Source organism: Eptatretus burgeri, chromosome 16 (genome assembly GCF_056783735.1).
Source record: "Eptatretus burgeri isolate ZD-2024b chromosome 16, Ebu_testis_v1, whole genome shotgun sequence".
Taxonomy (NCBI): domain Eukaryota; kingdom Metazoa; phylum Chordata; class Myxini; order Myxiniformes; family Myxinidae; genus Eptatretus; species Eptatretus burgeri.
The window spans coordinates 7,518,206-7,544,750 of NC_140976.1; the positions used below are offsets into that span (position 1 = coordinate 7,518,206).

The window sequence follows — 26,545 nt, forward strand, 5'->3', positions numbered from 1 at the left end:
GTCGTAACACGCAGGTGTGCGTGTGTGGAATGGCGACGACGACGACATGTGAGTAAAGAAAGCCGAGCAGCGGCTGTAGTTGTTTCGGGGACCGTGCCGGGTTCACCCAGCAGTGAGCACGAGGTCCGTGCTGTGCAACGCACGAGACCACCACGTGCTCGCTTGCGAGAGTGAAGTCCCGGTCCGGAAACGCACGCGGTGGATTTGCCGATCCCGCGGACGGACAAAGTTTAGGCAGGTAAATGGATTTGGACCGGACGGGTTCTCCACGCGATCGTGTGTGTTAAGCTCCAACGGGCAAAGCACATGTGTTCGCGTGGGGAACCCCTCGAGACGTGGGGCTTGTGTTTTTTTATGCGCACGGTGACGTCATGGCTGCACGTGGGGTTGGAATCCGGCAGGAGGGGTATCTCTGCCGGATGGTACCGTCCAAGGAGGGACGAGGAACACGTGCAGCTGCATGACGTCACGGGCAGGTGCAAAGTGCGCGAGTTGCCGCGCTGGTGATGCGTATGGGAAAAAAAAAAAAGAAAAAAGGGAAAAGCAAGCCTCACTTTCGGGTGCACAGGATTCCTGGGCAAGGGGTGGAAGACCCCCTTACCAGGGCACAGGATGGAAACTAGTTAGGGGGAAGGGTTAGCTTAGCTAGACCGACTTCATGGGGCAGGGGTAAGTCCTCATGGAGTCCGTGGAATGGATTAGTTAGAGGGATTTAGTGAGATTTAGGTTGGGAAATAAATAAAATGGGATTATTTGAGGACATGGACAGACTTGTGAATGTGTAGAGGGGACGTAGCTTAGCTACGTAGTGTTAAAAGGAACGTGCTGTAGTTTAAGGGACGACGTGGGAGCACGAGTTAGTTAGGGGATGTAGTTAGAAGGATGGCAGAGTTCAGTGGTGTGTGTGTTGAAGAGTTGTTGGTGAGTGAAGTGGAAGCATGTGCTTGGTGAGTGAGTGAGGCCAGCGGGTCTGTGTGTATGGAGCGAATGGGGAATGCATGGTGCGATGAGTGATTGGGGGGAGGAGTGACTCCCGCCCAAGGGACCCCGGGGTCAGTGTAGATTGAGTTAGCTGGGTTAGTCAAATTGAAAAATGGAGGTCGTTTTGTTGTTGGTGGGAAAGTAGGCTCGAGACCCATTTGGAGGGGTGCAGGAGCCCTGTTGACGGGCTTGGGAGCGTGGCTGCGAAAGGTGAGTATCGCTGAGTGGGTACCCCGGGCACCAGGCTAGTCGGCCGCGGTAGGCCAAGGGCCCATGGGGGGCCGGGATAGAGTAGTGGGCACGGGTGCGCCTGCTTGGTGCGGGGGCCCGGGGCGCCATTAGCCGCGTGGGCAGTGTTGTGGGCACGGGCGACCCTCGGAAAGGGGCCCGGGAGGCCGGCCTGCCACGTGTGCGTTTCAGGGGAGGTGCCATGGGGGGCACTCCCCGGTGTTAGGGAGCTGGTAGGCTCGGAGGCAGTGTAGTGCCCGGGGGTGCCATAGCGGGAGATTCGGCAGAGGGTCGTGCCTGCCAGAAGGAGCCACGTGTCCCAGCCAGGAGACCGTGTGAGGGCACGGGAAGAAAATTGGGGGGCGAGGCCCGAAATTGTAAGGACACCAACACAGGCGACGGGAATCTGGGTTGTTAGAACCAATACTTTAATCGAGAGGCGCATGTTGAAAGCCCCGGGGTAGTTTAACAGTTAAATGGTTAGGGTAGATTAGGAGATGTACCCCTCCGCACCATCCATCCCCTCGCTGTCGTTGTGGGCCGCTGGACCCACTTGGTGTTAAGATCGCCGAACTCTGGGGAGGCCATTCTGAGGCTTCGTTGGGCCTCGACACAGGACGTTAGCTCTCCCTTATTCCCCTCCGGGAAGGGAACGTAGGGGTTGGGAGTAGGCTAGGTGACAGGATAGGTTAGCCGAACAAGGACGATAAAGGGGGTTAGGGGACGATTTATAGTGGGGAAGTAAAAATAAAAACAACAAAAAAATAAGTTGGGGCTAAATTGGGGTTTGACAAATTAAGGGAGTGGGTATGTACAGTGACAGGCAAAGGCGATAGGTGGGAGGGAGACAGACAGGTAGGTCCGAGCCCGCCCTCCAAGTGGCCAGCACCACCGCACTCCCTCCACCAACCTCCACGGAACGGCAAAGGCTGGCCAACTTCATCTGCAGCTGCTGTGCTGCAAGGCCTGCGCCGGCTGGATCGTCTGCAGCTGCTGTGCTGCAAGGCCTGTGCCGGCCAGTTCATCTGCCGGCTGCCTGTTTTTTTTCTTCAAGGCCTGTGCCGGCCAGTTCATCTGCCGGCTGTGTTTGCCTGCAGCGGCCTTCTTCTGCGGGCTGTGTTTGCCTGCTGCCTTTGCCATGCCAGGCCCACTGCCCATGTTCACCAGCCCCGTTCAATTTTGCTTTGCCCCCCCCCCCCTGTTCATTTCCATGTGCGCCAGGATCAAGGCAACAGTTTGCAAGCTGCGAGAACTGCCCTGTTGGCAGCTACAACACGGGCCTGCAGTGGCGGCCCGTGCACCGTGTTTGTGTTCACCCATCCATTCGTTGTGCTCATTGCGTGTGCCACTTGAGCTGGCACGGAGACTGCGTTTGTGCAGCCCATGCACCGTTGTGGTTCACTGCGTTCAGTTCAAAAGGGAAGGCCTTGGACTGCGTGTGAGCAGCCAGCCACGTTCCCTGTCACCTGCATTGTTTTGAGCCAGAGACTGCATGTGGGCAGCCTGGCTCCCTGCTAACTGCTTTCTTTTTGCAGAGTTCAATGATCCTGGGCCATGGTTTAGTGTAAAATTTGTAAGTTAAGGTTAAGATGTACTGTAAATATGAGTGCGCCCCCGGCATGTCTGTCCTAGCGCCGGCAATTTTATTTAAGTCGTCCGTGTGAGTGAGTTTGTTTAGATAGTTACGCAGCCCTCAGGTTATTTATTTTGGGGACACGAATACCATGAATGTCGCACTCAGGGATCCGTAGGTAAAATGTACTAGGGGAAAACTACACATGATGGCACACGAAAATTTGACGACTCGGGACGAGTCTGTAAAAAGGGGAGGGGGTAGTGTTGTGGTTACCAGATTCGCAAACCACCATTCAGGTCCCTTAGGAGAGGTATCTCGGTAAGTACATGTGTAGTTAGGCCCAAACCCGTTGTCTAGTGGGAATACATGTCATTTATGCGTGCTGCGACTCTTCAGGATAGCCGTTTTTCTTTTACTATCTTTATTTTGGACCAACCGCCATGATTACCACCACAACCACAACATCAACCACAACGCCGCTTCACCACAACCGCCACGACCTTCACGTCACACCTCGCAACCGTAGCATCGCCACCGTTCTTGCCCCGCTGTGGGTACCGGTGTTGGATTCGTGCAGAGCGCGCGTCGAACAGCGTGTACAAAATCACGGATTTTGTGCTTCAAAAACGGATCAAAAACGACACACGCCCACTTTTTGCCGTCCAATCGGTGAGCGAGGGGCGATTTGGCCCCGCCTCCAGAACGATCGATATATGCAAATTTGTGGATCAAAAAGCCTTCACGCCCACTTTTTCTCGGGCCAATGGGGAGCGAGGTGAAAGGTCAAAGGGAGGGGGTCAAAGGCGAAGCTACGGGGGGGATAAAAGGACGGTGTTCGTCAGTCAGAGCAGTGTGGAAGTCTGGAGCCCGAAGCCTGCAGTAGCTGGAGAAGCTGAAGAGAGTCCAGAGGCGGAGAGGCGGCAACGGCGAAGGCAGACGAGGGGGTGCTCGCGACGGTGCCGGGAGCTGCACGCCCGAGGAAGGCCGGCAGCGCGACCTGGCCGAGGTGGAGACGCTCGTCGCACATAATAAAGATCCTCTATACCCCGAGCATCAGCAACCCCCTCCTGTTTCCCCCCGCGCTGAGATAGTGCGACCAAGGGGCCCCCTTTCCCACCCCCTGCCAGACACTGTCCGCGAGGCCCGCGGAGTGAGGCGCCATCGCCGCTCCGCGTCTCATCACCAGACGGGTAGGCGCGACCCGGTCTCGGCCTCAGGCCCGCCTCATTCTTGGGGGTATTCTTTCCTTGGTTTTGGGTATGTGTTGTCGGCGCCGTCTGTGAAGTAGAATTGTATTGTTGCCGTGTGCTCGGTAGTCGGTATTAGCTCTGCATTGTTTTCGCTTTTATATTTGCTTTTTGTGTAAATGGAATTGTGTTTTTTCTGTGTGCATTTGGTGGAATTGTATTTGTGTGCTTCCCGTGTGTCGCGAATAAATGTGCTTTATTATTGAACTGTTCTCCCGCTTCGCTTCGTCTTTTCCTCCATTGAATCCCCATCTTGCTTCACGTAAAGGGTTGGTAGTGGGCTGAATACGCCCGATAATTAATCGAACCGTCGAGGTCGACGATAACACCGCTCGGTTATTCTGATAGTACGGAACGGGTCGCTTAAGTGGCCCGTGTCCAAAGTCGACCTGCGGCGAGGTGCGATCGCCCGGTCTACCCTCCGCGTGGGTACTTAGGTAGGTCGACCCGGCGAGCAACCCTATCCCACGCGGGGGCTGATTGGCTCGATCGCGGTGAGACCGAAAGGTCCACCCGTGACTGGTTCCCGGCGTTAGTCCGAGAGGGTCACGACTGGATTGTCCGTCCGGTGGGCGACGTGCCGCGATTCGAGTTACGTGGCCGTCAGCACGCCGGCGGACGCGGAATCCGCAACAATATACTAGCAGGGATACCCGTGCTCCGCACAGGAATCCCTTGGATGACGGCGGGTCTGAAGGAGTATATGTCACAGTTGATTGTAAAATTGTAGAGGCTGCGACGCAGACACGCAGACACGCAGACACGCAGACACGCAGACTCGCGCGCACTGACTCGCGCGCACGCACTGACACACGCACACGCACTGACACACGCACACGCACTGACACACGCACACGCACTGACACACGCACACGCACTGACACACGCACACGCACTGACACACGCACACGCACTGACACACGCACACGCACTGACACACGCACACGCACTGACACACGCACACGCACTGACACGCGCACACGCACACGCACTGACACGCGCACACGCACACGCACTGACACGCGCACACGCACACGCACTGACACGCGCACACGCACACGCACTGACACGCGCACACGCACACGCACTGACACGCGCACACGCACTGACACGCGCACACGCACTGACACGCGCACACGCACTGACACGCGCACACGCACTGACACGCGCACGCGCACTGACACGCGCACGCGCACTGACACGCGCACGCGCACTGACACGCGCACGCGCACTGACACGCGCACGCGCACTGACACGCGCACGCGCACTGACACGCGCACGCGCACTGACACGCGCACGCGCACTGACACGCGCACGCGCACTGACACGCGCACGCGCACTGACACGCGCACGCGCACTGACACGCGCACGCGCACTGACACGCGCACACGCACTGACACGCGCACTGACACGCGCACACGCACTGACACGCGCACACGCACTGACACGCACTGACACGCACTGACACGCACACGCACGCACTGACACGCGCACGCATACGCACTGACACGCACTGACACGCACACGCACGCACTGACACGCATACGCACGCATACGCACTGACACGCACTGACACGCACTGACACGCACTGACACGCACTGACACGCACTGACACGCACTGACACGCACACGCACGCACGCACACGCACGCACACGCACGCACACGCACGCACGCACACGCACGCACACGCACGCACACGCACGCACGCACACGCACGCACACGCACGCACACGCACGCACGCACACGCACGCACACGCACAGACACGCACAGACACGCACTTTTACTAGTGTGGATACAATATTCACAACATAGAAATCGAACCCGATCGTGTTTATACATCGCACAGCGTTTAATATTCGCAACATAGAAATCAAACCCGATCGTGTTTATACACCGCACAGCGTTTAATATTCGCAACATATAAATCAAACCCGATCTTATTTATACACCGCACAGCGTTTAATATTCGCAACATAGAAATCAAACCCGATCGTGTTTATACACCGCACAGCGTTTAATATTCGCAACATATAAATCAAACCCGATCGTGTTTATACACCGCACAGCGTTTAATATTCGCAACATATAAATCAAACCCGATCTTATTTATACACCGCACAGCGTTTAATATTCGCAACATAGAAATCAAACCCGATCGTGTTTATACACCGCACAGCGTTTAATATTCACAACATATAAATCAAACCCGACCGTGTTTATACACCGCACAGCGTTTAATAGTGAACATAGTGAGCTTCATACTCAACGCCTGCACATGAGAGAATAGTAAACAACAACAACAACACAATACCCTGGCAATTTGGAATCCGTGTCGTCGGCTATGACCCTTTTGCTTCCGGTTTTTGACATGGGGAATGATGCGTCCCTGGAGATAAAGCATCGTCGGAGACATGAAAGACCCAAATATCAGACATTGTGTATATTGTTTCGACTGATTTTAATAAAGATAACTCACGCATCATCAAAAAATAATTTTTAATCGTGATTTACATTATTTGATCGCAGATCCTGAATCCAGGCCGAAGTGACGTAAAAACGTTTCCAGTAACAATAAAAATTGTTTTTATAACCATGGTTATAACAATAATGAACAAAAAATGTTAATAAAATATGATGAATATGATTATTATATCATTTTGAAATGCGATCGGCCACGTGACTCGAATCGCGGCACGTCGTCCACCGGACGGACAATTCTGTCGTGACCCTCTCAGACTAACGCTGGGAGCTAGTCACAGGTGGGTCTTTAGACCTCACCACAATCGTGACAATCGGCCACCCGCGTAGGATAGGGTTGTTCGCCAAACTCAACCTACCTAAGTACCTACGCGGATGGTTAATCGGGCGATCGTACCTCGCCGCAGGTCAACTTCGGACACTAACCGCTTAAGCGGTTCGTTCCGTACTGCAGAGATAACGGAGCGGAGTTATCATCGACCTCGACGGTTCAGATTAGTTACCGGGAACTTACACCCACTACCAATCTCTTACGCGATGCAGGATGGAGAGTCAACAAAAGGAAGGAGATGAAGCAAAGCGGGAACAATTGAACAAGCACATTTATTTCACACAAGCAGACAGCACAGAAGGTACGTATTCAGTCACAGTAATAATAATAAAAGGCACGTATTCAAGCACAGAAAGAAACAGTAAAAGAGAGATACTACCGACTAAGACCGACACACGGCAACACTTACACAGTTTTACTTAACAGACGGCGCCACCACAAGCATTTACACAAAAAGCAAAGTAAAAAGAAAGCCACTCTCATAGGTGAGGAGGCAGACAGGTCCGTAGACCAAATGTACGTGGATCCTGGAGGATCGGCCAGGTCCACGAGACCGGGGATGTTTTACCCGCGTCCTCGTGACGCGATGGCGGGCAAGCCGCAATGTTTGCGCCGCTGCGCCCCGACTCCATGCCCTGGCGTGGTCGGCGAGTCCTCTCCGGCGTGCTCCGCGCGAGCGGTCTTGTTGGCACCACGTTTAGTGTGGGCGAGGAACGGGGGCCCCCTCGGCACTATCTCAGCGGAATGGGGGGGGGGAAATCGCTGATGCTCAGGGAGAGGGGTATGGCTGGCTGGCCTGGATCCCGCGACGAGTCGAGCGACCCCCACACTGCAACCTCGTCACCATCCGCCATCTTCCCTGCAACTCCTCCGCAACTTCTCTCCAACTCTTCTCGCAAGTCGCCTTGCGCTCGCATCTTCATAGGACATCAGGAGGAGCCGATATGCAAATATGCGGATCAAAACACGATTGGAGGCGGGGCCACGCCACCCTCTGTTCAGCCATTGGTCGGGCAAAAAGGGGCGTGAACCTCCCTTGATCCGCATATTTGCATTAACCGACTTCACATACACGCGCTTGGAGGCGGGCCAAGTCGCCTCGCGCTCGCCCATTGGACGGAGGGGAAGTGGGCGTGAAGCATTTTGGATCCGAATTTCTCCCTCGGAAAGGCCGCCATTCGCGCTCGCGGCTCGGTGCGTTTGGCACCAATCGCCGAACGGGTTCGAGACAGCCCGACGTTCAGTGTTCACAGGTGGTGCGGTTGTTGGTTGTGAAGGAGAAAGGCGAAGGTGGTGGAGGGTTTTCTGTGGTGGTTTGATGGTTATGGTGTCGTTTGGGAATGGCGGTGAAGCGATGTTTGCGGGATGGAGTTGTGCAGGTAAAGGTAGTGGCTGTTTGCGTTGTTGGCGGCTTAATGGTCGAAAATAACAATAGAGAAAGAAAAAATGGCTAACTCAAAGCGTCGCAGCCCAGATGAATCACACATATTCCCTCGATACAACGGGTTTGGGAAAACTACACATGGACTTACCGAGATATCTCACCTGAGGACTCTTTATGGTGTAATGCGAATTTCCACAACCGTAACACTACCCCCTCCCATTTGTACAGACTCGTCCCGAGTCGTCAAATTCTCGTGTGCCATCATGTGTAGTTCTCCCCTAGTATGTTTTACCTTTGGATCCCTGAGTGCGACATTCAGTGTATTCGTGTCCCCAAAATAAATAACCTGAGGGCTGAGTAACTAACTAAACAAACCCACTCATACAGGCGACTTAAATAAAATTTCCGGCGCTAGACAGACATGCCGGGGGCGCACTCATATGTACAATACATCTTAACCTTATAATTTACACTAAACCATGGCCTAGGATCAATGGACTCTGCAGGCACAAAAAGTCTAAAGAAAACCGGTGCACGGGCCGCCACTGCAGGCCCGTGTTGTAGCTGCCAACAGGACAGTCCTTGCAAACTTGAACGATCCCGACGCACATGGAAATGAACAAGGGGAGGGGGGGAATGAAAACAGAACGGGGCAAAATGAACGTGGGCAGCAGGTATGGATCATGGCAAAAGCAGGCAGGCAAGGCATGACAAGGCCGCTGTAGCAAACGCAGCCGGCAGAGGAACTGGCCGGCACAGGCCTTGCAGCAAAAACAGCTGGCAGTTGAGCTGACTGGCACAGGCCTTAAAGCAAAAACAGCCGGCAGTGGAGCTGACCAGCACAGGCCTTGAAGCAAAAACAGCCAACCGATGAAGTTGGCCAGCCTTTGCCTTTTGGTGGAGGGAGTGCGGTGGTGCTGGCCACTCAGAAGGCGGGCTCGGACCTACCTACTGTCTCCCTCCCAACCTATCGCCTTTGCCTGTCTCTGTCCATACCCACTCCCTTAATTTGTAAACACCAATTTCGCCCCAATTAATTTTTTTGTTTTATTTTCTTTTTATTTCTATACCTCCCACTATAATTCATCCCCTCACCCCTTTATCGTCCTTGTTCGGCTAACCTATCGTCTCCTAGCCTACTCCCAACCCCTACGTTCCCTTCCTGGGGGGGAATAAGGGAGAGCTAGCGTCCTGTGTCGAGGCCCAACGAATCCCCAGGATGGCCTCCCCAGACTTCAGCGATCTAACCCAAGGTGGGTCCAGCGACCCACAACGAGAGCGAAGGGATGTATGGTGCGGAGGGGTACACTTCCTATCTATCCTATCCATTAACCTTTTGAACTACCCCGGGGCTTTCAACAAGCGCCTCTCGCTTAAACTATTGGTTCTAACAACCCAGATTCCCGTCGTCTGTGTTGGTGTCCTCGCAAATTTCGGCCTCGCCCCCCAATTTTCTTCCCGTGCCCTCACACTGTCTCACGGCTGGGACGCTTGGCTCCCTTGGCAGGCACTACCCTCTGCCGATTCTCCAACAACGGCACCCCCGGGCACTACACTGCCTCCGAGCCTACCAGCTCCCTAAACACCGCTGAGTGCCTTCCATGGCGACTCCCCTGAAACGCTCACGTGGCAGGCTGGCTTCCCGGGCCCCTTTCCGAGGGTCACCCGTGTCCACAACACTGCCCACGCGGCTAATGGCGCCCCGGGCCCCCGCATCATGCGGGTGCACCCGTGCCCACTACGCTATCCCGGCCCCCCATGGGCCCTTGGCCTACCACGGTCGACTAGCCCAGTGCCCAGGGTACCCACTCAGTGATACTCACCTTTCGCAGCCACGCTTCCAGCCCGTCAACAGGGCTCCTGCACCCCTCCAAACAGGTATCGAGCCTACACTCCCACCAACAGCAAAACGACCTCCATTTTTCAATTTCGCTAACCCACTAACTCATCTTATCCTGACCCCGGGGTCCCTTGGGCGGGAGTCACTCCTCCCCCCAATCACTCATCGCACCATGCATACCACATTCGCTCCATACACTCAGACCCGCTGGCCTCACTCACTCATCATGTACTCACCTCACAACTTTTCAACACACACATCGCTGATCTCTGCCATCCTGCTCACTACATCCCCTAATTAACTCGTGCTCCCTCGTCATCCCTTACACTACAGCACGTTCCTTTTAATCTACGTAGCTATGCAACGTCCCCACTACACACTCAGTCTGTCACTGTCTCTAAAAATAATTCCATACTCCATTTCCCATCCTAAATCTCATCAAAATTCCTCTACCTAATCCATTCCATGGGCCCCATGAGGACTTACTCCTGCCCCATGAAGCCGGTCTAACTAAGCTAACCCTCCCCCCTAACTCGGTGTTTCCTGTGCCCAGGCAGGGGGGTCTTCCACCCCTTGCCCGGGAATCCTGTTCACCCGAAAGCGAGGCTTGCTTTCGTTCTCCATTTTTTTTTTCAAATTTTGCGCAGCACCAGCGCGGCAACTCGCAGCTCGCGCACTTTGTACCTGCCCGTGACGTCATGGCAGCTGCACGTGTACCTCGTCCCTCCGGACGGCACCATCCGGCAGGGATTCAACCCCTCCTGCCGGATTTCAACCACACGTGCTGCCATGACGTCATTCTGCGCACCCCAAAAGCAAACCTCGCACTCTGAAGGGCTCCCCACGCGAACACATGTTCTCTGCCCCTTGGAGCTTAACACAAGCTCGCGTGGAGAACCCGTCTGGTCCAAATCCGTCGACCTGCCTAACCTTTGTCCGTCCGCGGGATCGGCAACATCCACCGCTGGCGTTTCTGGACCGGGCTTCACTCTCGCAAGCGAGCACGTGGCGGCCTCGTGCGTTGCACAGCACGGACCTCGCGCTCGCTCCTGGGCAAACCCGGCGCGCTCCCCAAAACAGCTATGGCCGCTACCCGGCCCCTGTCTCTCTGTCGCTGTCGTCGTCGCCATTCAACCCACGCACACCTGCGTGTTACAATGCTCAGACTCCACTCCATCACACTCACACCGGGAGACGCGGCTGCATGTTCTTACATGCCCACCGTCATCTCCCTTTCATACCGCTCTCTCTCACACACGGTCTCCCTTGCACTCGCACATGCGGTGACACTCGCTTGCGGTGCCTCATCCACACACGGCGTGCTGGGAAGCATGCACCTCGGCACACTTGCCACCACACCACTCGCACACGGGGGCGCGCTCACACCTTTCACCACACACACCGGCACAACCACACTGGGGATTCGTGTCCCCACAAGGGTTCCCGGGGCCTCTATGCCCCCCCAAGCTGCACGTGCACCTGTCCACAGCACTCGCCCCCTCGACTCTGCCTGGCACGACCGAACCCACCTGGTCTCGACTCGCTTCAAGGGAGAACAGCGTCTCCCTTCGTTCCCAAAGGATGCCATCCAGCTGCTTGCACCGGGTCACGAGACAGTCCGCCAGCTCCCCCTCATTATCCTCCACTAACTTAATGTGTGTGTGCTCGTCACTAAACCCGTCCAATTCACTCTCTATCTCCCGTGTCTCTGGCAATACTTTCATTTCCTTCTTTGTCTTTGTTACTTCCCTCGTCTCCATTTTTATTTGTGTCTCCTTTATCAGGGCCCGCCCCAATCGTTTCATCCGTCGAGCGATGTCAATTAAGTCCCGCACCACTAACGTTCCTCCTTGTGGTGATGTCACACGTCCCACATTATTGTATTGCTCTACTTCCTGGCTCCTTTTGAGTCGTTCCTCCTCTCGGAACTTCCTGAGTTCTTCGTTCTCCCTCCGGAGTTTTTCAATCTCCGTGGACTCCAATTTTGCTCTCCCCTCAAGCTGGTTAATTTCAAACTCGTATAGTTTTTGTTTTCTCTCCCACTGTTCCTCATATCATGCTTTTCAGCCTCCAATCTCATCGTTTCTTTCAATTGGCTTAGTTCTTTTTCCTGTTCCGTTCGTTGTTCTTAATTATTTCTGCGTACTTCAACCTTGCTTTCTTTTTCAATTGTTCTTGTCTTTCTTTTTAAATTTCTTTCACCCCCTGTCCCTCATTCTCCAATCTCATAGTTTCCTTCAATTGGTTGATTTCTTTTTCCTGTTTCAGTCGTTGCTCTTTGATTATCTCTGCGTACCTCAACCTTGCTTTCTTTTTCAATTGTTCTTGTCTTTCTTTTTTTAATTTCTTTCACCCCCTGTCCCTCATTCTCCAATCTCATAGTTTCTTTCAATTGGTTAACCTCAAATTCATGCTCTTGTTGTTTTCTATTCCACTGTTCCTCTCGTTCTTCCTTCTCCAATCTCGTTGTCTCCTTCAATTGCCTGATTTCTCCTTCCTGCTTCAATCTTTGTTCTTTCAGTACTCTTTCTTGTTCCTAATTCTTTAATCTGGCCTTCGCTTCCAGCTGTTCGATCTGTACAGTGTGGTTTCTTAACATTTCATTCTCTGCTGTCGTTCTTTCTTCTCTCAACATCTTCAGTTCATTTTGTAATTCCCTCTCTCTGTTTTGGTGTTTCTGTAACTCAGAAGCTTTCTTTTCTAATTCCTTTCTCATCTCCGCACACTCCGACTTGGCTTTGGCTTCTAATTGTTCAATATGCTCCGTGTGGTCCCTTAACGTTTCATTTTCCGTCCTCTTCCTTTCCTCCTTTAACACTCTCAGTTCGTTTTGTAATCCCCTCCCTTTGTCTTGGTGTTCACGTAACTCAGAATTTTTTTTTCCATTTTTCCTTCCTCTCTTCATCCCTTTTCCCCTCCATCTCATCATACTCCAACTTTGCTTCTTCTTCCAATTGTTCCCTATCTTCCTGTTCTCTTTTTACTTCTTCTTCTAGTCTTCTTCTGTCCCGACCGCCTTGTTCTACTTCACGCTCTAGTTGTTTTATTTTCAAATCGTGTTCACATTTTTTCTCTTCCAACTGTATTTCCCTCACTCTCCCCTCTAGTTCTTTGAACCGCCTTGCCTCCTCCAATAATTTTTCCATTAGTTGTTTTACTTCCAAGTCGTGCTCCTTTTGTTTCTTTTCGAGCTCGGTCCTCCATTCTTCCTTCAATTCTTTCCAAACCCCGCCAATGTCCGCCTGCCTCACCTGTCATGCCCACGTGGTTTGAAACTGCTGTTGGGAGTGCTCGCCTCGTGTCGCGCCATTCGCCATGCCATAAATGGCCGCTCGCTCCATGCTGCGCTGAGGTGCGATCGCGCCGCCATTATGTGCCTCAGTTTGCCGGTAAAGTCCGTGCTCAGAATAGGGTGAGCTCCCCCATGGATTATAATTACAAGTAGTACCATCCCGGGCCATGGATCCTACATTACTACACATATACATTTCTAATACCCCCAGGTCCCGCTCGCCTTGAGACTCCATCTTATTTCTCGTAAGAGATTAATTTAGTACACTCGTAATTTGGAGGGATATGGGGGTCGCTTCGCACACCCCTGGTCCGTTCCCCGTGAATTTAGCTGGAGACGGGGTGGATTCGAATCTCACTCCCGACACCAGTGTTACGAATTCGCGCCCGCCGGCGTGCGATCGGCCACGTAACTCGAATCGCGGCACGTCGCCCACAGGACGGACAATTCAGTCGTGACCCTCTCGGAACAACGCCGGGAGCTAGTCACGGGTGGGTCTTTCGACCTCACCACAATCATGCCAATCGGCCACTCGCGTAGGATAGGGTTGTTCGCCAAACTCGACTTACCTAAGTACCTACGCGGATGGTTAATCGGGCGATCGTACCTTGCCGCAGGTCAACTTCGGACACTAACCGCTGAAGCGGTTCGTTCCATACTGCAGAGATAACCGAGCGGAGTTATCGTCGACCTCGACGGTTCAGATTAGTTACCGGGAACTTACACCCACTACCAATCTCTTATGCGATGCAGGATGGAGAGTCAACAAAAGGAAGGAGACGAAGCAAAGCGGGAACAATTGAACAAGCACATTTATTTCACACACGCAGACAGCACAGAAGGCACGTATTCAGTAACAGTAACAATAATAAAAGGCACGTATTCAAGCACAGAAAGAAACAGTAAAAAAGAGATACTACCGACTAAGACTGACACACGGCAACACTTACACAGTTTTACTTAACAGACGGCGCCACCACAAGCATTTACACAAAAAGCAAAGGAAAAAGAAAGCCACCCTCATAGGCGTTTGGTGTCGTTTGGGAATGGCGGTGAAGCGATGTTTGCGGTATGGAGTTGTGAAGGTAAAGGTAGTGGCTGTTTGCGTTGTTGGCGGCTTAATGGTCGAAAATAACAATAGAGAAAGAAAAAATGGCTAACTCAAAGCGTCGCAGCCTGGATGAATCACACATATTCCCTCTATACAACGGGTTTGGGCTAACTACACATGGACTTACCGAGATATCTCACCTGAGGACTCTTTATGGTGTAATGTGAATTTCCACAACCGCAACTATATATATATATATATATATATATATATATATATATATATATATATATATATATATATATATATACTGGGCTAGGTGAAGATGGGGCAAGATGTGAAAGGGTACATGCCAGGTTTGGGGGGAAGCAGAGGCTCCGGGGTATCTTGGCAGAACACAAGCCCCCAGAGTGTGTGCAGAGTGCGAGTGATATGGCATGGCTGAGAGCAAAGACGGTGCGGGGCGCGCATCAACCCAGACGGGGTTGACTAATTGTCCGGGCGAGTGGCTTGGGCTCCGTGTTGGTAGAGCACCGGGGGGTCCGCCCCTCCATTTTCCCGCAAGGACTGGTGAGTGGGGCTCGGAACCCCGGAGGCCGGATGGTGCCGCTAGCTCCATACGACGGGAAGACCGACCTGAGGGCGCATTTGGTCCAATTTGACCACGTGACCAGGGGTAATGGCTGGAGAGCGGACGAGAATGGGATCCATTTCGTAGCGGCACTGTGCGGCGTGGCAGCTGAGGTCCTGACCACAATGTCCCCGGGGCAATAATGTTGGCAGGCCTCCGTTCGGCCCTAAATAATAGATTTGGGACAGAGCAGCAGAGCGATCTTGTTAAAGCTCAGCTCAGTGGGTGAAAACGACAACCCCATGAGAAAATGGGGGATTTGGCGTATGACATTCACTGCGCAGTCGGGATCGCACATACGAACATGGCAGCGCCCTACCAAGAAGACCTTGCCCTGGATTATTTCATCCAGGCTCTTGTGGGCACAAACACCGGGGCCCTGCTGACAACATTTCGGCCAGAAAACCTCCAGAAGGTGGCTGACGCTGCCGCCCGATGGGAGGCAACAAAGCCGCTGGCTAGAGGGTCCAAGCGACATACGATAACGGTCCGGCAGGTGGGTCCCGTGGACAGCCGTGAGCCTGGAGCCGGGGCTGCTCTTGGCACCCGAGCGGAGCTGGAGGGAATGGTCCAGGACATGATCGACCGCCGGTTGTCAGGGTCTGGACCATGGCGAGTGGCTCACAGGAGGACACGTGGTGGGCCATTGGTAAATACCCCAATTCGGAATGAGGGGGGGGTGTAACTTGGAATATTGGAGGCATGCACCGTACCCAGTTAAGTGCTTTAACTGTGATCGAATGAGCCACCTGTCACGGGAGTGTAGGGCCCTGCACAGGGAGAGACCCCCGGCCCACCAGACCACCAACTCCACCCCGAACAGACCGGACTCGCCGCCCCACCCCCCCCCCGCCAGTTCCAGGGAAACTACCGAGTGCCGAGCATACAGGGCCGTGTTTGGCAGAACCAGATGGGAAAGAGCCCTCACCACTGCGACAGGTCATTTATTGCGGCCAAATTGGCACTGGCAGTTTGACGATTAGGTGCAAAATTGCCAGCGGAAAGGTAGACGCCGTTGTGGACATAGGAGCGAGCGCCACAATCATCAGCCCTGTGGTCCTTCATTCGAGTGTAGACGGTTGGGATGAGATCTACCGTCTGCAAAATCATAGCTTGCAGCTAGCTACCAGGGCAACGGCCCCCATCATACGGCGTGGTTTCGTGACCCTTAAATTGGGCTCGGCTAAAAGAAAAATAGAGGTTTGGGTGGCGGAGGTGTGCGACCCATGTTTAATAGGGTTGGATGTGCTGACTGCCAGTGGTTGTAAAATCGACTTGGGCCGAGGAGTCATGCAGATGGGTGGTGACGAGTTGCCGTTGGGGGGCATGAGCACGGATGAGAAAGTAGAGCTGGAGGCTCCCAACTCAGTGATCATCCCCCCGGGTGCCGAGGCAATAATTCCGGCATGATGGTGGGCTCACTCAACCTGGTAGGGCTCCTGTGGCCTGGCCGAACTACTGGTGTGGCAATCGACCCCGGGTTTCGTCGTGGGCCACACCCTCGTAAACACCGACGGGCCTGTCGTGCCCGTCGGGGTAATTAATGTAAGCACGGAACCATGCACTATTGGACGGGCATGAAGGTGGCAGACTGCACCCCAGTGGTACAAGTCGCAGAGCTGAGGGACGATAACATCGAGTCAGACTGGCCCCAGAGGGGGTCTCCAGAGTCTGGTCGGAATTGGCCCGATCCCATTTGCGAGATGGTAAATCGGAGTAGCGTAGATTTAGAGGACGCCCAGCGGGAGACCTTACACAAACTGGTCGACCGACATATAGAAATCTTCTCCTTGTCACCAGAGGATATTGGATGTATAGGCCTGGTGAAACATCAGATCCACACCGGTGAGGCCCGGCCTGTCCGTCAGCCCACTTGACTGCTCCCTTGGAACAAGAGAGGAGGCTAATGAACAGGTAGAAATGATGCTCAATGCAGGTGTTATTGAGCCCTCGCGAAGTCCTTGGATGTCACTGGTTGTGTTGGTCAAAAAGATGGATGGGACCACGCGTTTCTGCGTGGACTATCGCCAGCTTAACAACGTGACACTCAAGGACTCCTATCCCCTGCCTAGAATTGACGATACCCTCGATGCCGTTTCAGGCTCTAAATGGTTCTCAACTTTAGACCTCAAGAGTGGGTATTGGCAGGTGGAGATGGATAAGATGGGGAAGGAGAAAACGGCATTCTCTACAGGGAAGGGACTGTATCAGTTCACTGTAATGCCGTTCGGTTTGTGTAACGCCCCCGCCACCTTTGAACGATTGATGGAGCGTGTGCTGGGCGGCATGCCATGGCAATCATGCCTGGTGTACCTGGATGACGTCCTGGTACACGCTAAAACATTTCCCCAGGCCATAGCTAATTTGGACCAGGTGTTTGGGCACCTCAGGCAGGCACGATTGAAGTTGAGCCCGGGGAAATGTACCTTGTTCGCAAAAGAGGTGGCCTATCTCGGCCTACCTCAAATTAAAGGGGTGTTTGACATCCGCACCCGTCTTGGCATACCCCACCGATGACGGGATGTAAGCCAGGAAGGATTGGGCACAGTCTTGTCTCAGACACAAGGGGGTGCGGAAAGAGTGATCGCGTATTAGTCGGGCCATGAGTCGGCCCGAACGAAATTACTGCATCACTTGCAAGGAGCTATTGGCCATGCTGTCTGCCGTGAGCCATTTCCACCCGTACCTGTACGGGAGGAAATATTTAGTTTGAACTGACCATTCCTCCTTGCAATGGCTCTTTCGGTTCAAGGAACCAGAGGGCCAAATTGCAAGGTGGTTGGAAAAGTTGCAGCAGTACGATTTTAATGTGGCCCATAGAGCCGGTAAGGCTCATGGGAATGCCGATGCGCTCTCTCGACGCCCCTGTCTGGGAGAAAACTGTCGATATTGCACGAGGCATGAGGAGAGGGACCAATTGGCGGACATCTCCCAAAAGCTCCTAGCCCGTGCAGCCCAGGTGGTAGGCCCAATTTTGCCAATAACCACGGATGAGGAATTTGGCGATTTGGCGTGGAGCACGGCTCAGTGGGAAGATCCTGTGTTAGGGCCCGTGTATGAGTGGGCCCGGGTAAATAAGAGACCCAGCGGGGAGGAGGTCACCCCATTCGGAGCGCGAATAAAGGCGCGAAACTGGGCTCAATGGAAAACTCTGGCAATGCGGGATCACATCTTGTACCGTAAATGGGTGGGGATCCCCTCGGAAAGAACTTCGTGGCTAGTGGTAGTCCCTGACCAATTTAAGACTAAAATTTTGGATCACGTTCACGGTACCCGCCCCAGCATCCATTTAGGCAAGACCAAAACAACATCTCGGGTCCGCCGGCAGTTTTATTGGGTCAACATGGGGCGCGATGTTCAGAACTGGTGTCGATCGTGCGATGCCTGTACTGCAAAAAAGGGACCGGCACGGAGGATGAGGGCCCCGCTTCAACTACATCAGGTTGGGGCCCCCCTTGAGCAAATGGCCCGGGACATTTTAGGACCACTGCCCCCCCACTCGCCAAAGTAATCGCTACATCCTCGTAATTATGGACTACTTCACTAAATGGATGGAGGCCTATGCCCTTCCCAAGCAAGAAGCCGGGATTGTGGCACAGGCCTTTGTAGAAGGTTTTGTATGTCGGCATGGGATTCTGGAGGAGCTGCACACCGATCAGGGGCAAAATTTTGAAAGCGAATTGTTAAAAGAAGTGTGCAGTCTCCTGTCAATTCGAAAAACCCGGACACCGCCCTTAAGGCCACAATCTGACGGGATGGTGGAAAGGTTCAATAGAACCCTGATTCAACAATTGGCACTCTTCACCACCTCCTGTCAGGATGACTGGGACGAACATCTCCCGTAATTATTAATGGCCTACCGAACGAGTCAGCATGGAGCCACCGCTTGCAGCCTGGCGCTGCTCATGTGTGGACGGGAGCTGTGAGCCCCCGTCGATTTGCTGTGCGACCTGACACCTGGGCGTCCCGATGGACCCCCAGGGAAGGGCTACGCCCGTCAGTTGGAGGAAGGCATGGAACGAGTCCATGCCTTCGCCCGCCGCCAACTCCAACAGGCGGGTGTGAAAATGAAGCGCAGGTACGACCACCGGAGCCAGGCGAGTGAGTACTCCCCGGGGATGAAGATTTGGTTTTTCAACCCCCGGAGGAGGAAGGGCAAATGCCTGAAACTCACCTACCCTGGCAGGGCCCTGGGGTCGTCCTGGCGCAAATTAGTGATGTCATTAAAATGGGGCCACGGGCCCTTCCCCGTATCGTTCATGCAGACCGCCTGAGACCCTATAAGGGCGACCTTACGCCCTCATGGATGGACCAGACCGAGGGAGCCGGAGCTACGACAACCGCCCCTGTGGACGCATGAGGCTCATAGAGCCTCGCCAGGAGTAAACGATCCCCGGCCAGGATGTATCGAACATCCGTCGGGGGCAAAAGAGCACAAGTTAGGGGAGGGGTTGAGCGTTAGATAGACCAGCCTCATGGGGTATGAGCAGTCCTCCATGGGGTCTGTTAAAATCGGTTGGAGGGAATTTAGTTTGGAATTGGAAATGGATTGCAGACATGGACAGATATGGAACGTGTAGTGGAGACGTAGATTAGCTACGTCGAGTTAAATGGAACGTGCATTAGAGTAAGGGATGACGAGGAGCACGAGGTAGTTAGGGGAACGTAGTTAGCGTCAGTATTGGTGTGAAGAGAAAAAAAAGAGAGAAAGGAACATAATGAATGAATGTGGGTCAGCGGGCCCGAGTGTGAATGTGGAATGCATGGTGCGAACGAATGATTGGGGGGAGGAATGAATATCACCCAAGGGAACCCGGGGTTAGCGTAATGTTAGTTAGTGGGTTAGTTAAATTAACCAAAACTGATGTCAGTTTGTTGTTGGTGTCGAACGAAGGCACGGAACCTTTTGAAGGGTGCAGGAGTTTATTGACCAGCTGGAAGCGTGGCTGTTGAAATATGCGTACTGATTAGAGGGCACCCCGGGCACCGAAGTAGTAGGGCATGGGTCCAAGGGCCTGAGTTAGTGTAATGGACATGGGTAGCCCACGGAAACGGGACCTGGAGCACCAAAATTTCACGTGGGCATCGACAGGGAAGATGCCAGGAAGGGCATTCCCCACGTTCATAAGGAGTTCATAGGCTCGGAGACAGCCTCAGTGAACCGAGGGTGCCGATCATCGAGTTCGGCAGATGTGTATCCCTGCCAATGGAGCCACGCTGCCCAGCCACGAAATTGTGCAAGAGCATGAGAGAAAATTTTTGGGCCAGGCCCAAATTAATAATGAACACCAACACAGGTAACCAGAATCGTGGTTGCTTGAACCGATAGTTTAAAGAGACAGGCGTGTTGAAAAGCTCCGGGGATAGATTAAGGTTTAGTAAATGCAAGGATAGATAGGAAACATGTACCCCTTCGCACTATCCATCCCTTTGTTGTTCGTGGGCCGCTGGACTCACCTTTGAAAATTGCTGAAATCTGTGGGAGTTATTCTGAGGCTTCATTGGGCCTCAAGACAGATTCACTTGTCTCTTCTTCAATCCCCTAAAAAGGAATCTTAGGGATTGGGAGTAGATAGTTTGGACAGGTTAGCCGAACAAAGACAATAAAGGGGATTCATCCAAAGGCACGCGTAATTATAAAATTATTTTAAAAAATAATAAAAAGTCTAAATTTCGTTGTTTGTTACAAGCTAATGGGGGTGGGTATGGACAAGGACAGGCATAGGCAATAGGTTGGGGGGAGACCGTAGGGTAGGTCCGAGCCCATCTTCGGACCGGCCGGCGCCACCACACTCCCTCCACAACCTCACGAGACCACACCGAGGCTGGCCATCTTCATGTGCCAACCTGTTGTACTGCACCTTACCTGGTCTGCATTTGCCATGCCATGCTTTTCCTGCCTTTGCCTTGACTCTGTTTGCCATACCTGCCATGCCTTTGTTTGCATTACCATGTCATCACCTTTACCATGTGCTCCAGGACCATCTCTGAAAGTTTTTGCAAGGACTGCACTGCAGGCAGCGGCATTATCAGGGACTGCATTTGTGCAGCCCGTACATCCATCTCCTTGTTGTTGCATAAAGGCCAGTTCAAATGGACCGGGAACTGCACTGAGCAGCCCGGATGTCTCCTTGTCACATAAAGGCCAGTTCAAATGGCCTGTGAAACGGCGTATTAGGGTGAGTTGCCTCCAGCAGCCAGGAACGAAAAAAAATAGAAAGTTCACCGACCAAACAAGGGACCATTGAAAACCCTGAAGATGCCCGATCGTATATTCCCTGCTGTGCACTCCTCCACGAAGGTTGCCTTTGTTGTGTTTTCTCTTCTCAAATCACAGGTCCTGAGCCATGGGTCATGTAAATATTAGAAATGTAAATAATCCTAACCCACCTGTTGTTTGTTTAGTGCCGGCAATGTAGTTAAGTTGTCCGAATGAGTCTGTTAGTTTTGTTATGCAACGCACTAGGTTATTTATTTTTGGGACATGTATTCAAAATGTCGCACTCAGCGATCCGTAGGTAAAGCGTACAAGGGGAAACCTGCACCTGAATGCCACACGGATGTTAAACAAATCGGGTCGAGTCCAGCAAAAGGGGGTGGGAGGGTAGTGTTACGGTTCTAGGAACCGTATGCATTCAAACATATAGCTGACCCAAAGTTAGTTATGCCGTTAAGTTTATGTGTAGACAGATTCCCTCCTTGTGTTTCGTGGGAAATCAAAGGGGTACGTTGCGATGTTTTTTTTAGTTACATTAATAAATCTTTATATCCCTTCCATTATGAACCACAGTACCTTCCTCTCGCATGGGCTGAACAAACGCTTGTTCGCCTACTCGCCCAACCGGCGACTCGCTGTCCAAGGAAAAATCCTCTTTCAGTAGTTCCTTTTTGGCGAGTCCGCACGTGTGGAGTGGGCGGGCTTCCCGGTATAGCCAAAACCATGCCCAGAAAGGGCGGACCCATGGAAGCCTCGTCCAATCAAGGCAGACAGTGACGTCAGCTTCGCAAAGGCCCCTCCCCGTTGAGAGAGATCTATAAATTACGTGGGGGGCTGAGAGAGTGGAGTGGAGGGAGCGTTGGAGTAAAGAGCGTTGGTTGAGGAGCATTCGTGCTGAGAGAGTCGTCGGTTGGGGTGCTGAGAGGGAGGGCGAATGAGCTGGAAAGTGAGTCGTCTTGGGAGTAAGCTGGAAATCCTGAGCCCCACCTCGGACTCTGCTCTACTTGACCTGGGCTCCTTCGCCGACACAGTCTCCATACGGGCGACCGTGGACCGAGCCGCACGACCATTGTCAGGTGCCGCACCACTGAGCATACCTTTCTCCGGAACTCAGGTACCGAGAACTGCGACCTCAACTCCCTCCCTTCCTCCCTGGCTGAAAAGGTCCTTTGCATACAACTGGGTTTATTTTGTCTGAGTGTGGCGCCATCTTTAAGTAGAAACTATAAATTATTTGAACCTTGTAAATCTTGCCTGTATTATTCTCGCGACAAGTCTGCTCTGTGTCTGCTTGAAAAGTTGCTGTGAAATTGTCGCACTACATCTCTCTCATCTTCCCCTGCATCACACCCCAATAAACCTGTTACCTGTATCACATAACTTTCCTCGCTTTATTGTAGAAATGTTCCCAGTTCGTTTTTATCTTTTCCTCCATTGGTCCAGCATGGTGCGGATCTACATTTTTTTTTTAGCAGGGTCTTTATCCCCGATAATCTGTTCATCCCAGCCGGTACTTTCTTGGCGCGTCCGCTTGGCTGCATCCGAACCAGAAAGGTAGTTGGTAGTTGGTAGAGTGATCCGGTTCGGGCAAGACGTACCGAGGGTGTGGTTCCCCGGTCGACGACACTGTGGTTAATTAGGTAAATTGGTTCAAGACAAAAAGACCTTGCGCTACGCGGTGGAGGTATTGGCGTCCACGGTCGGTTAAGCGACCGGCCACCTCACGGAATTATCCGTGAGCGACAGCCTATAATTCTGGGAGTCTGGTGGGAGACGTAACTTCCCCCACCTAGCGGTCGTTCTCGCCACCGGTCCCCGCCCGGCCCATAACTGTGTGTGTGTGTGTGTGTGTGTGTGTGTGTGTGTGTGTGTGTGTGTGTGTGTGTGTGTGTGTGTGTGTGTGTGTGTGTGTGTGTGTGTGTGTGTGTGTGTGTGTGTGTGTGTGTGTGTGTGTGTGTGTGTGTGTATATATATATATATATGGAGAGGCAGATTTCTTCATTCTCATTATTCATGATGCTCAATGGTTCCATCAATCAGGTAATCCCGCCCTTTCTTTCTCTCAACCAATCAACACAGAGGACATTACATTGTAACTTCATAAATGAGAGTTTGGTGCTTCTTCTTCATCTGCCTGCAGTTTTATCCTGAGGAGTGCAAGTCGCAAAGCTTTGATAGTGTCTTTTTTTTATTGAAATGCATATTTCAATTTTGCTGTATGAATAAAATGCTTGTATAAATGAAAAAAATAATAAATGGCATAAAAAAATGAAACAAAATGCAGGTGAGTGACACAAGAGAATGGGGAAGCATGGCAATTTTGTGTGCCAATGGACATTGAGGCCGATACACCAGGAAAAATCACAGAACTGTCGGAAAGCATTAATAAATGAAAATAGAAGTAAATGAAAACAAAAATAAATGAGAAATAATATGTAGGTGATCGACCCGAGACAATGAGGAAATATGGTTCGTACACTGACAGATTGTAACCCGAACTGTGTAAGTGTTGTTTCTGAATCATTCACAATGGGTCAGATTTCCCGATCAAGTTTACACCCTTCCTAAGATTTCCATGTTCTAATGTTTTATTAACATCTTTTTCTGCACCTTGTTTATGTTCTTGGTTTGTATACTACACATTACACACGGAGATCAATCATTATATAAATACAGTATGACGTGAAAGTAATAACTAAGCATTGATATTAGATGTACTGTGTGGCGATCTGCAATGATCAAGTATCTAATATAGCATGCTGGGTATCATTAATACATATTTATATTGATACATAAATATTTTGAAAACCTGACGTGCTGGCTGAATTCTGAGGACAGATTTGAAATCAGTGGCCCAGATTTAGCCAAGAACACCTGCATTTCCCTTCTAGCAGTTTTTTTTGTTGTTGCCCAGTGTAATCATGATGTATTATAAATGCACACAAGCCATACGTATGTGTTTGCTTCATGTATGTTCACCAGGTTATTAACCTCCGCCATCGAAGATCGGAGGTTACTGTTTTCACCCCTTTCTGTTTGTTTGTTATCTTGCCAAAACGAAGTTTTTGCAAGATATGTTAGTCAAATAGTATGTTTTTTATTTTTTATTTTTTTTTGTTTGTCTGTAATCACGTATAAAAAATTCTGCAGAGCACAGTTATCATTGGAAATTTTTGTAACTTCGCATATCAGAGGCCTATAGAGGTCCCTTTCAGCGCATAAAATTTTGAAGGTCAAGGTCAAAGGTTAAGGTCACTTTGTCGCAAATCAGGGGAGTCGACGAAACCCTTATTTTTTGAGTAATTTTGATCGGATCGTCCTCAAACTTCATGGGAATATAGTTCATGGTCTGGCGCTCATCTGATTAATTTTTGGTGGCGATTGGCCTTGACCTTCATGGTTAGCACCTTAGGTCAAACATATTTGACCCCAAGGTCAAATTTTCAAGTTTTAGGAACCATATCGTGTAGTACCTCAAATTGAACACCTCGATGAGTGCTTTCGAGATATGTCAAGCTTGAGACATTATGACGTAATTTGGTGACGTTATGAGGCCAACGCATATTTTTCATGGTTACTCTGTAGAACGATTCTCATCGGAATCTCTCGTAGGCAGATATTCCTCAAGGAGTTGCTCCTGGTGGATAGCAGCTCTGTTCACCTCATTGTGACCTTCAAGAAGTCACACGTGGTCACCTTTTGGCAAGATACGCACCCTGTGGGTGACATTGGTTTATTTGTTTGTTTGTTTGTGAACAGTATTACGGAAAAACTCCTCGACGGATTTTCACGAAACTTGGTGGGGGGGGGGGGTTAGGTATGGTCCAAGGATCATGCCATTAGATTTTGGACTTGGTCCAAAATCCAATATGGCTGCTATGGTGGCCATTTTTAAAAAAAATTTTTTTTTTTTTGCATTTCTGCATGTTTTAAGTGATTTCCAACAAAAAAACATGCCAAAATTATAATTGCGGCTGATTTTGGAACTTCAGGTGGATATACCCATGTAAAATCAATTTCTGTCTCAAGGAATCTAGTTATGATGAATGAATTGAGTATGTAAAAGGGAAAGTTACAAACTATAACTCTGTGAGCACTGTTGACATCAAATTGAATGAATAGGATATCAGGTTCACTTGAGTGACCGAGCAGTATTGGCGGCGGAGGTTTTGCACTCTACCGAGTGCTCCCCCTCTAGTTTTTAATATGAAATAGGCAAAGCTTAGAAACGAACAAAACACGGTGGGTTGGAGTTTCTTCTTCTTCATTTTGGTTCCGGTATCGGCTCGAGCATGCGTTAATGCTAATTAATTATTATCTCCGGTTTGTTATCCTTGTCTTTACTGGTTTCTAGTTTACAAAAGATATCAGTAAATGAAAATTGTTTTCCTTTATTTTTGCCGAATAGACCCAAACACAGTGGATAAGAGTTTTTTTAAATTAGTTTTAGTTCTGGTATCGGCTCAAACGTATGTTCAACGCAAACTCATTTTTATCTCCCGAACATTAATTTAGACCAGTCGGTGACATGTCCTGCAAAGCAAGTCTCACTCTTGTTTATTATTGTTTGTAGATTACAATGAAGTGAGTCATGCTGAGAGTTAAAATTGTTTTTAATTTGATTAAATGACTCAAATTGCATTCGTTCAACCACTTATTTTATTTTTATTTTTTACATAACGATAAATGGTGAAACTTAAATATTTCTCATTTGTTTTGGGGAACTTTCTTTACCTGCTGGATTTTTGCCTTTTATAACAAAATTGCGTGTACTGTGCTTGGTTACGTGTGTTGCACGTGTGTAACCCGTGCATGCCCACTATCTATCAGGGTGTATGTGAATGATGGAGCCGCCAATACCACTTCGTTTTGCTGAGCTTGTGGCCCTTGGGGCAGCTTCCGTAATCACTGGCATTTGTTATGGGATCCATAAGTGGCATTTTGCTGCAGTGAAAGCTCTTCGGGTAAGTTTGATCTTGACTCTCAGTTTGACCTTACCATATGTATTGGCTGGTAAGACTGTGTTGAAGTGCTTAATGCCACCCTCAAAAGGAGAAACTAGGTAAGACGACAGAGTGGAGAGGAGAAATGTGGGACAGTATGACGATCACCAGAGTAGTTCTGTTTTTTTTAAAATTAACGGATGAAAATGGTTGTCTCATGAAGAACGAATAACACCGACAGCATGTTCACATTTTGAGGAGACCTTATTACGGAAATCACAATCGATATACCTACAATCCTGTCTGTCTATGTACCCCTCGATCCCCATCTAATTCCATTTT

The 26,545-nt window shown here is 51.1% G+C and overlaps 1 protein-coding gene across 5 annotated transcripts in view; it reads left to right on the plus strand.

Moving 5' to 3' along the window:
- Positions 1 to 26,545, plus strand: part of MUL1 (mitochondrial E3 ubiquitin protein ligase 1) — a 52,293-nt gene that overhangs the window by 22,888 nt on the left and 2,860 nt on the right. For 4 of the 5 annotated variants that reach the window (XM_085859734.1, XM_085859732.1, XM_085859736.1 and 1 more), the window contains one exon: positions 26,091 to 26,224. In XM_085859734.1, the coding sequence (XP_085715860.1) occupies positions 26,102 to 26,224 (123 nt within the window). In that variant the 5' untranslated portion in view covers positions 26,091 to 26,101. Of the gene's footprint in view, positions 1 to 24,957; positions 24,979 to 26,090; positions 26,225 to 26,545 lie in introns of those variants that run through there. The other variant, XM_085859735.1, reaches the window with a different exon arrangement.